General features: G+C 44.4%; 1 protein-coding gene across 14 annotated transcripts in view; it reads left to right on the forward strand.

The window, feature by feature from the left end:
* Window positions 1-13,294, forward strand: part of Med12l (mediator complex subunit 12L) — a 265,230-nt gene that overhangs the window by 39,649 nt on the left and 212,287 nt on the right. For all 14 annotated transcript variants that reach the window (XM_074059704.1, XM_074059708.1, XM_074059713.1 and 11 more), the window contains 3 exons: window positions 7,456-7,619; window positions 10,088-10,198; window positions 11,071-11,340. In XM_074059704.1, the coding sequence (XP_073915805.1) occupies window positions 7,456-7,619; window positions 10,088-10,198; window positions 11,071-11,340 (545 nt within the window). The remainder of the gene's footprint in view (window positions 1-7,455; window positions 7,620-10,087; window positions 10,199-11,070; window positions 11,341-13,294) is intronic.

The following is a 13,294-nucleotide window of genomic DNA, read 5'->3' on the forward strand; positions in this document are numbered from 1 at the left end:
ACTGAATTGCCACGCTGAGGGAGTATTATCCATTTCTTCACTGTAAAGCCCCCTTCCCCACCAAACCCCCCATCTCTTTCCCTCTTTCTATACTGTACTCCTTGGAAGGAAATCAGTGAGTCCAGTCACTCCTTCCCAAGGGCAGAGCATTTGCTGAAAGTGTTTGGAGACTTGACTCTTACCTACCTGCCTGCTGACTCATTCTTTATTCCTCTGGGTATCAGTGTATTCAGCGTTTACTATCTTATATTTTGTAGAAAATCTCTAACTTTATTTTTTGGACGGTGAAATTCTGATGTACCTTTTCACCAGTTATAGTTTTGTTACAAACTTTTTCTCAAAGAATTACAGCTGAGTTAGACTCAAAGTTTTCTTTAACAAAAATCCTGGAACAAAATCACTATGCATTCTGGCTGACTAATATTCAGGTATTTATATCAGTATCACCTTGTGGATATTTTATACTTTGGGTTATAATTCCACTGTATTTTATCATTCACATGTCTCAAGTTTTGTCATTGGGAGCTTGCTTTTTTTGTTTTTTGATGGGGGGTTTGAACTCAGGACTTCATGCCTGCAAAGCAGGCACTCTTAACACTTGAGCCATACCTCCAGTTCATTTTTCTTTGTTTATTTTGGACACGGAGTCTTTTGAACTGTTTGCCCTGGCTGGCCTTGAACTGCAATCCTCCTATTTCTCCTCCCAAGCAGCTAGGATTACAGGCATAATCACCAGCATGCTGCTGTCATTGGGAGCTTTTTCAGTAGACTCCTGGGTTCCTTTGACTTGACCCTATCTCTGTGAAGGTCTTTTGAATACTTTCTGGTACTATAAGCTCTTTCATCTAATCTTGTGTTTTTCCTGTTCCAATCCTGCAACCAGCCATTTCTCTAAGGAGCCCTGATTCTTTTTATTGGATAATAGTATTAGAAGCCAGGAGTGGAGCACAGTGTGTGCTTGTTGCTTCTAGACCCTCTCAGGTGTCAGAGAAGGAAATGTGTGTGCTAACCTTTCCATGTACACCTGTCTATAAATATCTCTGTGTGACTGTGTGTAGCTACCGAGCTAAACGTGGATTCTTAATGATGTCTGCTGACATCAGTTCTTATTTTGTTAGATTGTTCCAAGTTTCCCTCCATAGTACAACCACAGATCATACTTGCTCACATTGCTATTGGAGGAAATATGTATGTAAGGTCTTGGTGGGAGGTGGGAGAGAACTGAATGTTCATCACCCTTCATGGTGGAAAGCCAGCAGGTAAGCTCTGAATCAGAAAGTGCAGCGATGGGCACGTTAATTACAGATGACAGAAACAGTGAATGAGAGAGTGCCTTTAGAGAGTAAGGAGCAAGGGACTTGGGGACAGTGGGCTGCTCTTTTTGTAATATATCACATAGAACTGTTGGAGTGTTCACTGTGACCTCTGTTAGGAGAAGGTCCCTGATGCTGTAGTGGTGGAGAGAGACAAGTGGCGATTGATGTAGAATCAGAATTTGTTGTTCTGTGAGCTAAAATTAGATGCTGTGGTTGACATATGTCTTGGTTTGGGTTGCATGCTTGGGGTTGATATGGAAAAAGGACAACAAGGCGGGGGAAAATGCTTAACTGTAACAGTTTACATTAAAATGAGAACAAGAGCTGGAGTTCTGACAAGAAGAATAAAAGCCCAAGCCATAGGCTGTCTGTCCTCAAGTGCCGTATGCTAACCTGCAGCCTGCAAGGGGAAAGGTGTGACTAGGACTTCCTGCAGCCTGCATAGGAGTGGTTTGCTTTGCCCAGGTCCTCTATCCACTGCTCTTACTCCGTTGTCACTTTGGCCACCCGTTTCCTTGGTTGTTCCACATAGTCATTTATACATGCCTCGTGCTGACCCTGTGATGAGATAGGTGGCTATACCTCCACCTTCATCTGCAGGTTCTCTTTCCTGTCCCATTTGTGTCTGAACTTCAAAGGGTAGTAGGTCCATCTGTCTTCCTTAGCTACCTGCCCACTCCATACCCTGCATGCACCGTACAGACTTCCCTGTAGTGGCCATTCCTTACCTGTCTTCCCCTACCTTGGCCACAGAGAGCCTGGCTTCCACCCAAGGTTGCTCATCTGTTCTCTGTAGCCTTCTCCCCACACGGCCAGTAAGTCATGTAAGTTGGATTTTTCCTGGGAACCTACTCTATGCCAGTCACAGATTTAGGTGTATTGTGTCTAATTTAATTTTCAGATTAACCCTGTGGGTTAAGTGTACTTTTTAATCCCTGTTTTATTGACAAGCAACTGGAGCACCCAGGGACTTGCCCAAGCTGGCAAGAAACTGGAGCCAGGTCAGAAACTAGGGTGGCTGACCCTGGATCCTGTGCCCCTCCCCACCACAGGCGCTAACTTGTGCCACTGATTTAGGAGAGGGCACAACTGGTGTCCTTATTTTGCTAGGGTCTAGGTACTTCTGGTGTCATGAATGCATTTTTGGAGCCATTGTATCTCACAAATGGTAAGGGTAGCCACCTTTGTATCTTTACCCTTACCAGACCTGCGTACTTCCTGCCCCTTAACACATTTCCCCGTGAATGTTCCAGCAATTAAAATGCCCCATGTTCACAGCTGGGGAACCTGAGAACCCTGGTGGGTTGTGTCAGCTTCAGTATCCTGGTGGTGATAATTGTGCTGTGGTTTTGGAAGAAGTTGCCTTTTAGGAAAACTAGGTAAGGGGGTCATGGATCTCTGTTTCTGGCGACTGCATGTGCATGCACATGTGCTTGTGACGATATCAAACAGCTTCATTAAAACAAGAAGTTAAGGAAACAAAGCCCAGCCCCTGTGCTGCCCTCCCCAGATGCTCTGCTGTCCGGTCTTGGGGTGGCTCTGCTGTCTGCTCAGCCACCTCGGTATGGTCTGGAAGCTGCTCTGGCCTCTCTTTGCTTCATCTACACCACCAGGGTGGTCACACTTCTCCCTCACTAGGGTGCCACACCTGCCTCCTCTTTTCCCCTCCCACTGTCCCCTCCCCAGTGGTCATGACAGCCTCCTGTTGCAGTGTTTCTACAATTTCCTGAGAGATGGTCATAATTTATGTGTGTGGTTTTGTTATTCTGTTAATCATTTGTAGTAAAAGACCAGTTTGTAGTGTGCCCCAACTGGGTCGGCTGACTGGACTACTGGTTGTGACCACAGATTTCTGGAGCTGGAGCTAAAATCTGGATGCTTCACCTGCTCCCTCTGGTGGTCATTGGATGCACTCGCTTGTGAGGACCTCTCGGTTGCCTGGGTCACACATTATTGTTTTTGTTCTGTGTGACCGCTTTGTACCTTCTTGATTCCTCTCCTGAGGCCCACGATGGCCAGTAACATCTGTCACTGGCCATCCTGGTCTGCCTCTGTGGATCTCCTGAGCTCGAGGGTGAACTGGCTCAGGTGGGGTTGCTTTCTTAGTGCCCTGTGTAGCTCCACAGACCTTCTGGCCCACACTAGTCATTTAAGGTCTGCTGCCGAACACTGATGGTGCTTACCTGCTGCTTATTTTGTCTTGATCTGTTGTCCTGATTCTGAATAGTGTTATACAGCACAGTGTCATTGGACAATGAATAAAACCACTTAAAGATCACAGTAAATTTTCCCATCCAGGAAAAAAACCCAGATAATCAGTGTTTGCTACTAAACACCCATGTTAGCAATTGTATTTTGGAGAAATACTTTTTAAAAGCATTTCTGCTGTGTGCCTGCAGCCCACCACCCACACTCCCTGCCTCTGTCCAGTGGAGGACCAGGCTTTTCTGTGCTCCCTGGGCAGCCAGTCAGCACACTGACTCCCCCCTCCCCTGCAAGTTCTCCAAGCTGCTAAACAAGGGATTTCCCGTTTTGTGACTCAAAACCAGGACACAACTGCTTAGTCTTTAAGCCTTTGTCATGGATGAGTTTGGTGACCCTTATCCATGGTGTAAAGGGCTGTATAAGTGGATCACCTTAAACCCATGTTCCTTAGTCCTTGACACAATCAGGTTTAAAAAAAATTTCTCTGTTGCATTGATTTCACGTTGAGAGAGTCCCACTGAATTTGATAAAAACCAGGAAAATGAGCCATTGCAGAGTTAAAGGGTACACAGTCACTCACGAGGAAGTTTATTGAAAGGGAACGGGAAGTTCAGTGTTTGCATGGTGCGTTCACAGCCCGTGGACTGCAGGCACTGCTAGGTAGTGAGAGCAACAGCGTTAGGGCATTTTGCACGTCTCTGCAGTGGCCTGTGAAACCTTGAAGGGCTGCAGTGATGAGCTTAAACTAGGAAGAAGAGCCAAAAGCAGAATCAGTGGTGAAGAGTGTGATGTGTAGTTTATTTTGGGAGGATCTGTGGTATACTTGACTCATGCCAACACTTTGGTGTTGACTGTATATGGAAGGCATGGTTTTATGAGGATGAAAAAGATGGAGGAACTTCTAATACCCTTTAGAGAAGGGAGACCCATAGAGCACACATTGCATGTGGGATTTGAATTGGGCCCAGGAAAACTTGTGCAGTGAACACACGAGAGTAAAACAGGCATTCTGGACAGAGACAGCACTGTAAGCCCAGAGCAGCCAGAGATGGTGGCATCATGAGTAATGGTAGATTGTGTTCCAGGCAGTTTTTATTCCTAGCTGAGGCGTTTGGTCTTCATTCATTAAGGATTCTGAGTTCATTGAGGGTTTTTGAGCCCAGAAGCCAACATTGATTCTGTACTTATCCAGAGCATTTCCAGACTTGATAGTGACAATTGAGTGTTGACTCAACAGAGGAAGGTACTGGCAGGGTCTGACATATTGACAGCCGGCACTGTCCTTTAGTGTCCAAGGTGTAACTTGTTTCCTTTCTCAGAGCATTTTACCTGGGTCATGGTGATGGTGATGGCAGCTCCCACTCACTGATCAGTTTCTGCTTTGTGTGCACCCTGTTAGCGACCCATCCTTACTGTAACTCTGAGGCGTATGCATTGCTAATCCCTATTTTGTTAAAGAGGAAGTGGTTGAACCCTTTGCTCCAGGCTGTATAACTGGTGAATAGCAGAGCTGGGATTTGGCCTTCAGGGCTATCCTATTTAAAGCCCATTCTTATGGTGCCACTAAATGCTACAGTAAAAGTGGACAGGGTAGGGCCGGGCACTGGCCCTGGTTGTGTCAGATGCTAGGGGCCAAGAACCCCTGGCACTGTTCCCCCACCCCCTACTGCTGCCCCCCACAGGGCAGGACTAGGTTGTTCTCCTTAATGAGACCAGTGTAGGCAGAAGAGCACTGCTGGCCTTGCCGTCCTGTCTTCAGTCCAGTGCATCCTGATGTTCTGTCTCCCTTCCTCCACCCTCTCTTTTGTTCCAGATAAATCGATTGGCTTGATACAATCATTTAATGCCAGATAATTGTAGTTAAAGTGCAGTGTGAGAGACCTACATTTATGATTTCCAGGAGGAGTTCAGATTGTGGAATATTGGCAGTTAGAAAAACAGATACGCGTGTATTTACAAAAACATTCAGGCACACAAAGGAAAAAGATAGAAAGATATAGTTAGCCTTCTATAGCCATGGGTTTTAAGTCCACAGATTAAACCAATTGTGGATGGAAAAAATTAAGGAAAAAATGAGATATGTCCTAAGTACATACAGAGTTTTACCTTGTTATTGTTTCCCAAACAATACAGCACAGTAACTTTTCACATACCATTTACATTGTATTTGGTATTGTAAGTAATCCAGAGATGATTACAAATATGGAGAATGTGTGTGGGTTTTATGCAAATGCCTGAAGTTTTACAGAGCAACTTGACATTATGGATTTTGGTATCTGGGGTGGGGGGTCAGAGTTGGTGGGGGAGGGTCCTAGGGCAAACCCCCATGGGTGCTAGAGGGGCAGCCCTCTGTCCACACAGTTGATGACTAAGTGATGGGATGACAGACATTTTCCTATTGATGTTAGAAGCTTTCTACAATAAACATATATTTTTCCTGTATTTTAACTCTCTGGAAAAGAAGAACAAGAGGGAATGTGCAAATGTGTGTGTTATTTTTAGATTTTGGTTAAAATACTCCGTGGGGATATTGAGAATAGTGCCATAATGGGAGCATGTTAATAGTGAGGCCTGGCATACAAAAAAAGCTAAGATTCGTATCTGCTATTTTTGCTTTTGCTTATTATAGCTAAGCCAAACCTGTCTCATCTGGTGGTTGGCATTTTGTTGTGTTAAATAAGCGACGTGAGATTGTTAGTCCATAACGGGTACTGAAAGACTGTGACATTGATAGTTTAGTGTTTTATTTTTGGTGCCGGTGGATCAATTTCAGTGATAATGCCTCTCCTCAGTGCTGCTTTCTGAAAAACTGTTAAACTTGGAACAGAGTCAGCCTCATGTCTGAACGTGGTTTTGCGTTGGTTTGTCACTGGACTTCAGCTTGGGTATGCATTTCAGTTTTTAAATAAGATACTGTTAGGGCAAGTGATTTAGACCAGAATGTAATAGCAGTTGTCTCTGGGCACTGTTGTCAGGTGATTTCAACAGAGTGAACAAATGAAAAGAAAACAGCAGGTCACTAACAGATGTGTAGTTCTACTCGTAGCTGGGAGAACAGCACTGTGTGGTGCTTCCATAAGGTGGTTTCTCGGGAAAGGTGTCATCAGCGGGGAAGTTTGTCTGTGAGCAGGTATTAATTTTTAACCACAGAATGGGCTAAACCATCTTTCATGGTTGCCAGAGGCAACATACTGATTTAATTTGTGCCCCGGGAGAGATTTTTGAATAATCTCAAAATTATGCTACCTTTCCCACTTCCTCTGCCATCTTTTACCCTTCACTGTTCCTTACTGTCTGATCTCACTCTTGTTGGGCTCTCAGGTGTCAGGGCTGAGAATGATTAAAGGTGCAGAGGCTGGGTTCCTGGTGCATCCCAGGCTGTGCAGCCGAAGGTTTTGTGGTCCAGCATGGTGAGCATTGGTCCTCTTGCAGATCAGTACCAGAACAACTCTTAACTAGGCTGGTTGAGAAGTTGAGATGGAGCCTGAGAGGCAGACCCTGAGGTAGCTACAGTGGGGTTTTGTTGCATTATGTGCTTCCCTACACTGCTCTGTTTCCTGCTACCTCTTTCCCTCCTTCAGTACTTTTGTCAAGCTAACTGGGGTTAACATAGAGGGTCACCAGATGGATCAGATTCAAATGGGGACATCTTTTCTCCTTAGGGAAGTGTCACAAGCACTGGAGGAGAATGGCGTCTGTGCTGGCTGCTCAGGGCAGCCGACCTCACACTAAGCACGTTACTTAAGGTCTTTGGGTGGGCCTGCTCTTCTGACACTGATTGCACATGCACAAAACCATTTGTATGCAAATTGTACTTACATTTGTATGTAAAAATTTGATTTTTAAAGTACATCCTCAAGGTAATCAATCAAGTATAATTCTTAAGCTGCTGTGTCTAGAATTCAGAATATATATTTTTTCCTTTTAACTGTAGAGTGGACACAAATATCTACCAGGTATCTTCGAGAGCAATTGGCCAAGATTTCTGACTTTTACCACCTGGCCTCCAGTGGTGGCGATGGCCCCGTGCCCGTGGAGGTGGAGCAGGCCATGCAGCAGTGGGAGTACAACGAGAAGCTGGCGTTTCACATGTTCCAGGTGACCTCTCCAAGACATGCAGGCTGTGGGGCATGCCTTCAGAAAGAGAGCAGCTTCCACAGATACAGTGGACACGGTCTGAGCAGTGTGTGGTCATTGCAGGAGTGTCGCAGAGAGCACACACACACAAACCTAGATGGCTGGTCCACTTCACTGCATACTCAGGCTTTGTGATCCATGGTGACTAAAACGTTTCGTTGGCATATGGCTGCACTTGTGTTTCCAGGGGTTAAATGGATCTCTGCATGAGCCCGTATGTCTCTAGAAAGCAGCCTCATGCTGTTTGCTTGTGTTCAGGGTAACACATTTGCCCTGTGGTGACAGCAGGTGACTCATTTTTCTCCAGCTTGTGGTGACCACAGCTTTTCTAGTGCCACTAATTACTTCTAGACCTTCCGTTTTGCAAGATTGGGTATATTTATTCAAAAACATTTTTGTGCTTATGCCTCCTGACTAGCAGATCTCCTTTAGAACTGAGGTATTTCAGAGAATGTCCTTTTCACTGTGATACAGCTATGGATTCAAGTGCGGTTGACCGAACTCTCACTTAGATAGGCTGAACTAGCATATTGGCCAGAAGAGGGCACTCCTGGTGTTTCTTGGTGAGGTGGAAGGAGGGGTGCATTCAGCTGAAGTCACATTACCAGCTGACTTTTCCTGCTATGATAGAGAGGAAGGGGAGGTGTGGTTTCTAAATGTCCTCTTTAATGCAATATTCAGGTGGGAAGTGACTTGTTCTGTGCTCACAGTAGTTAAAATCGTGGTACTTTCGTGAAGGAGTATTGCGTTGTTAGTTGTAAGTCAGTAACAGTAGCTCTCACGGATCCAAGTTGCACTTACAATGGGACCACACTTCATGCCTGCCTCGACTCCTGCAAGTTTGAACTGAGACTTTAGTCTGTGTCTTGGAGTATCTCTTAGCATGCTTAAAATTTTTGTAAAGATTAGTTTACAAAGAACATTGAAATCAGTATGCCTTCTATAGAAAAAAACCCAGATTCTAAAGTGTGAACATAATTGAAGCACTGATGTCTAATTTGCAAGTCCACTATATCTTAATTTGCCATGTTGTGAGATGTGAGGCAGGACACAGAACACGTGCATGCAGACACACATGTGCAGAGATGGTGTGGGTGCCTGAGCAGAAGAGGCTGCTGTATCTGTGAGGACCCTTTGCTTTCCATCAAGCTCCTTGAATCTTATGCTTACCATCTCTTACTCCTTAATGCAGAATTCTACTTCATTTAGCTTAACTGTGTTTGTTTATGTATTTAAATTGACGAATACATATATCTATGTATGTATATACATCTTTATTAAAGTTCACTTTAGGTCTTAAAATGTTAAATTGTACTTTTTCTGTGACTAACCTTTTAACCCTTTTGACTCGCTATCTTAAAACTAGAAGTTAACTAGTATGTACTCATCAACACCATAATGAGCTTGTATTACAGTACAGCTGTCAGGTGTCAGTGTAACATTTTCACACCAAGCCTTGACCCTAGCAGGGTCAGTGGTGATAGGTGAAAGTTACCAGGAACAGAGTAGGAGTCCACATTAATTACTAAGTTTGTTAGCAGAGTGGCCATCAAAGTGTCTTTCCCAAAAATCATAGCCTTTTGTTTCTAGTTTGAAGATTCGTTTCATTCTGTGACTAACAAAAGTATCATGACATCAAATATAGATGCATAGAATGTCTTGAAAGGACATATTTGTATATTTACGTGTGTGATGGTGCTAGACAAAGGGTGCTTGTAGTTTTCATGATTAGTGTCTGGCTAGGATGTAGTGCAGTGACAGAGCACTTGCCTAGTATGTACGTAGCCTTGAGTTTGAGCCCCACCACCACAAAAACAAGAAAGAGTGAGTGGTCTCAGTAGCATGCATACCACCCAGTGGGGCATTTTAGAAATTTGTGGACATGTTATTTTTTTCTATGTGGTTGTGTTGGACTACTAATCCATTATTTTATCATAAATCCCTTCCATTTCTTCATACAATAGTGATCATTGCATTGGTTTTTTAAGGTTGTATTTTTAGAGTCAGTTTAGAGTAGTGAGGAGGGCTATGAAGGGACACACACATTCTGTTGCAATGTTGACTGAGCATTGCTTTTCTTCCTTACATGTCACCACTATAGGTCCCTTGCGTGCACCAGAGTTCACAAACTCTGGAATCTCTCCAGGGCTTGACATGCCTGGGATCATGGGAACTACTCAGTTTCCTTACTTGTTCATTAACTGTTCACTGTAGAGCAAAGCAGATTACCAAATATCACAAACAAAACCCCAGGCCAAATATACAGCAAACTCTAGTACTCCATTTTGTTTAGAACTTGGCCTGGGGTCAGGGAGACCATGGTTTACTCTAATAGTAAAACAGTAATGAGATTGCGCTTACGCATAAGAGTAACAGTGCCTCTTTAAAAACTTTCACATTACTGGTGTGATTTTCTTTGTTCACTTAAGGAAGGAATGCTAGAAAAGCATGAGTATTTGACATGGATCCTGGATGTCTTAGAAAAGATCCGACCAATGGATGATGATCTTCTTAAACTACTGTTACCGCTGATGCTGCAGGTAAAATAAGCCGTCACCTGGAGCCGGTGATGCTCACAGCTGGGATGTGGGTGATAAGGATGATTGGGTAAAGAGAGACAGAGATATTCCTGTCTGGGTGGAATGAGAAATGTCCTCAGTGTCCTGACACGTGAAGTCAAGAGGCTTCTGATTAGTTGTAGCAGTTGTCTGTACTAATTGCACAATAGTTTCTGTCTACATGTAATCCCACCCTGTTCTTTCCTCCTATGTCTGCTATCAGCGCTTTAGACACTTTCTGGTCACGTGAATGACGGTGAAAATAAAACAAATTACCTCTTTTAAAGAATGTAATAATTTGTCTAAGAATGTTAAAATTCAGATTATATGGGTGTAATTTATTAAAATTTTTCTTCTTGAAATACACCTGTTTGGTAATTCAAGCACTGTGACAGTGTAGCCTGTTGCCTGGGGTCTTCTGCATCCCCCAAGAGTCCATGCCTGCTCTGCCTGTGAGAGTAGCCATCAGCCACACCAGCTGCTGGGCTCTTGAACTTGAAATGTGACCAGTGCAAACTGAGATGTGCTCTGAGTGTGCATCCAGATTTCAGACTTAGTCTGAAGAAATACTTTTTCATGTTGATTATGTGTTGAGATGAAAGCATTTGGGGTATATTGGGCTAAGTACAACACGTTGTTCTTGTAATTTTGCCTGCTTCTTATTTAACGGTTATTGGAAATTTAAAAATTACATACATGGTTCCCATTGTTTTTCTACTGGACAGTATTGGTCTGTATAGTACTTTTGAAGGTGTTTTTAAATTTTGTTGTTTGTTTTTAATGAAGAGAAGTCTGTATTAAAGTAGTTGAGAAACGCAGTATGTGACAAAGGCTGGTGCCCTCCCTCTTCCCAGTATTCAGATGAGTTTGTCCAGTCAGCCTACCTGTCTCGACGTCTTGCCTACTTTTGTGCCCGCCGTCTTTCCTTGCTACTGAGCGACAGCCCTGGCCTCCTTGCTGCCCACTCACCCCACATGATGATAGGACCAAACAACGCGAGCATTGGCGCCCCCAGTCCTGGCCCCCCAGGGCCTGGCATGAGTCCTGTGCAGCTGGCCTTCTCAGACTTCCTTTCCTGTGCACAGCATGGTCCCCTGGTTTATGGACTTAGCTGCATGCTGCAGGTAAGTACACAGCTGCGTTTCTCTATGCCAAAATTCAGTGTGAGTTTGCAACAATTGGGTTGGGAATAGAACTTTGAACTTCCAGGTGACAAATGTGTTGTTTTCTTCAGCCCAGTGACTTACATGGAGCTCTTTCTATTACTGTGGTGTTGTATCTAGCTGAGATGTTTGCTACATCTGTCTAGAAGGAGAGTGTTGTGGTGTGCTTTTATTAGGGCCATCAAGGAGTTCAGTTTTAAACCCTTCAGGGAACCCTCAGAGCAGATGAGCTATGTGCTGCTCTTCTGGCCAGACAGCTTCTTTGGGAAGCACTGTTAGCTTCTTTGTTCATGTCTTGAGCTGGTTGCCACTCTCTGTGTTTCCTTAGTCTGCATCTTTTGCCAGGCATTGTTGCTGCCCCTTTTGCCAGGTTGTGGTCCTCTGCCAGGCATTGTTGCTTGTGTAGTCCTTGAACATCCAGCCACATGTTGGCTCTGGGCCACATGATCAACAAGACAGCCGTGCCTGGAGAAGCTCAATTCCCATTTCTTGAGCTCTTACTGTGACTTCTTTACTAAGGGGCTTTGGGGCATGTCTCCACTCTGGTGGAGGTAACTGGTGGGTTGGGAAGACACAGTCACAAATGTTCAGTTTCCATATAATATGACAAGGGTTGGTGGAGATATACACAGAGGTCCAAGGCATTTGAAAAGTAGGACTTCCAGCCCAGCTTGAAACTCAGGGAAGCTTCCTGAGGAAAGTGTTTTATGAGTTCAAATGAATAAACAAAAGGCATGGGAAGGATGTTTGTGTCAAGAGGAACAGCATAGGAAAAGCCCAGAGGGCTCATTGGCCATTATGGATACAGGTTGTTGGGAGTTAGAGAGTAGAAGACCCCCAGTGGGCTTTATGTTGGGGATCATCAGAGGGTTTTGTATGGGGAAGCAACACTGTAAGTTGTACTTCATTAGATTGTTTTGTCCAAGGCAGAGAAAATATTTGTGGGGGTGGGGAGGTAAGAAAGAGAGAGACAGGCAAAGGAAAGGGTTTGGAGCACCTAGCTAAGGTCAGTTTGGGCTGTTTTAGAGAGTAGTGGCCCTCTGTATCCAAGGAGTCAACCAACCATGGATTGAAACTACTCAGAAAAAAATTCCATTTATACTGAATATGTTGAGACTTTTCCTTGTCGTCAATCCCTGAAGAGCGTAGGATGACCGCTCTTCACATGGTGTTTATGTTGGATTAGGTGTCACAAGTAATATGGAGATGATTTTGTGAGGTTCTAGCGTAGCACTTCATAAGAGGGACTTGAGCATCCTCAGATTTTACCTGTCCTCATGGGTCCTGGGACCAGTACCTCCTAGATATGTAGGGATGCAGGAATTAGTAGTGGGCAGTGCTCATTGTATTGGGAAGTCTGGTGAGAAGGTGGCTGAAGTTGCCTTTGACGATATGGTGGTCATTGGTCTTATTTTTAAGAACTATTTCAACTGGATGTTGGGTAAGAAGCTAGAAGGGGGGATTAAGGAGGGATGGAGAGCGAGGAGAAAGAGCACTAAGTGGTTTTTGAGAACCATGGTTGAAGAGGAGAGAATGGACAGTGGGTTGCAGTCAGTGGCTTCTGGGTGAGTGGACATGTGCATGTGTGTTTCAATGCTGGGGATTGAATCTAGGGCCTACGCATGCTAGGCAGGTAACTCTGCCTCTGAGCTGCATTTAGTGGAAATACAAGAAAATGCTTTGTGATGGGCAGATTTGAACACATTTTTAAGTTAAGGGTAAACCAGTAGAGGGAGAGTGTGGGAAATAGGAGAGGGAGGGTTGTTTGATCATTAAGTATCCTGGGTGTGGGAGGCTTTGGACTCAGGAACACATGGGAGGCTCCATGGTGGACCTGAGCCAAGAGTCTATACCCAGGCAAGGCAGGAGGGAGATGGGAGGGATGTGGGCTAGTGGAGACAGATGTATTGCTGGT

The sequence above is a fragment of the Castor canadensis genome, chromosome 17 (assembly GCF_047511655.1).
Source record: "Castor canadensis chromosome 17, mCasCan1.hap1v2, whole genome shotgun sequence".
In the NCBI taxonomy this organism is placed as follows: domain Eukaryota; kingdom Metazoa; phylum Chordata; class Mammalia; order Rodentia; family Castoridae; genus Castor; species Castor canadensis.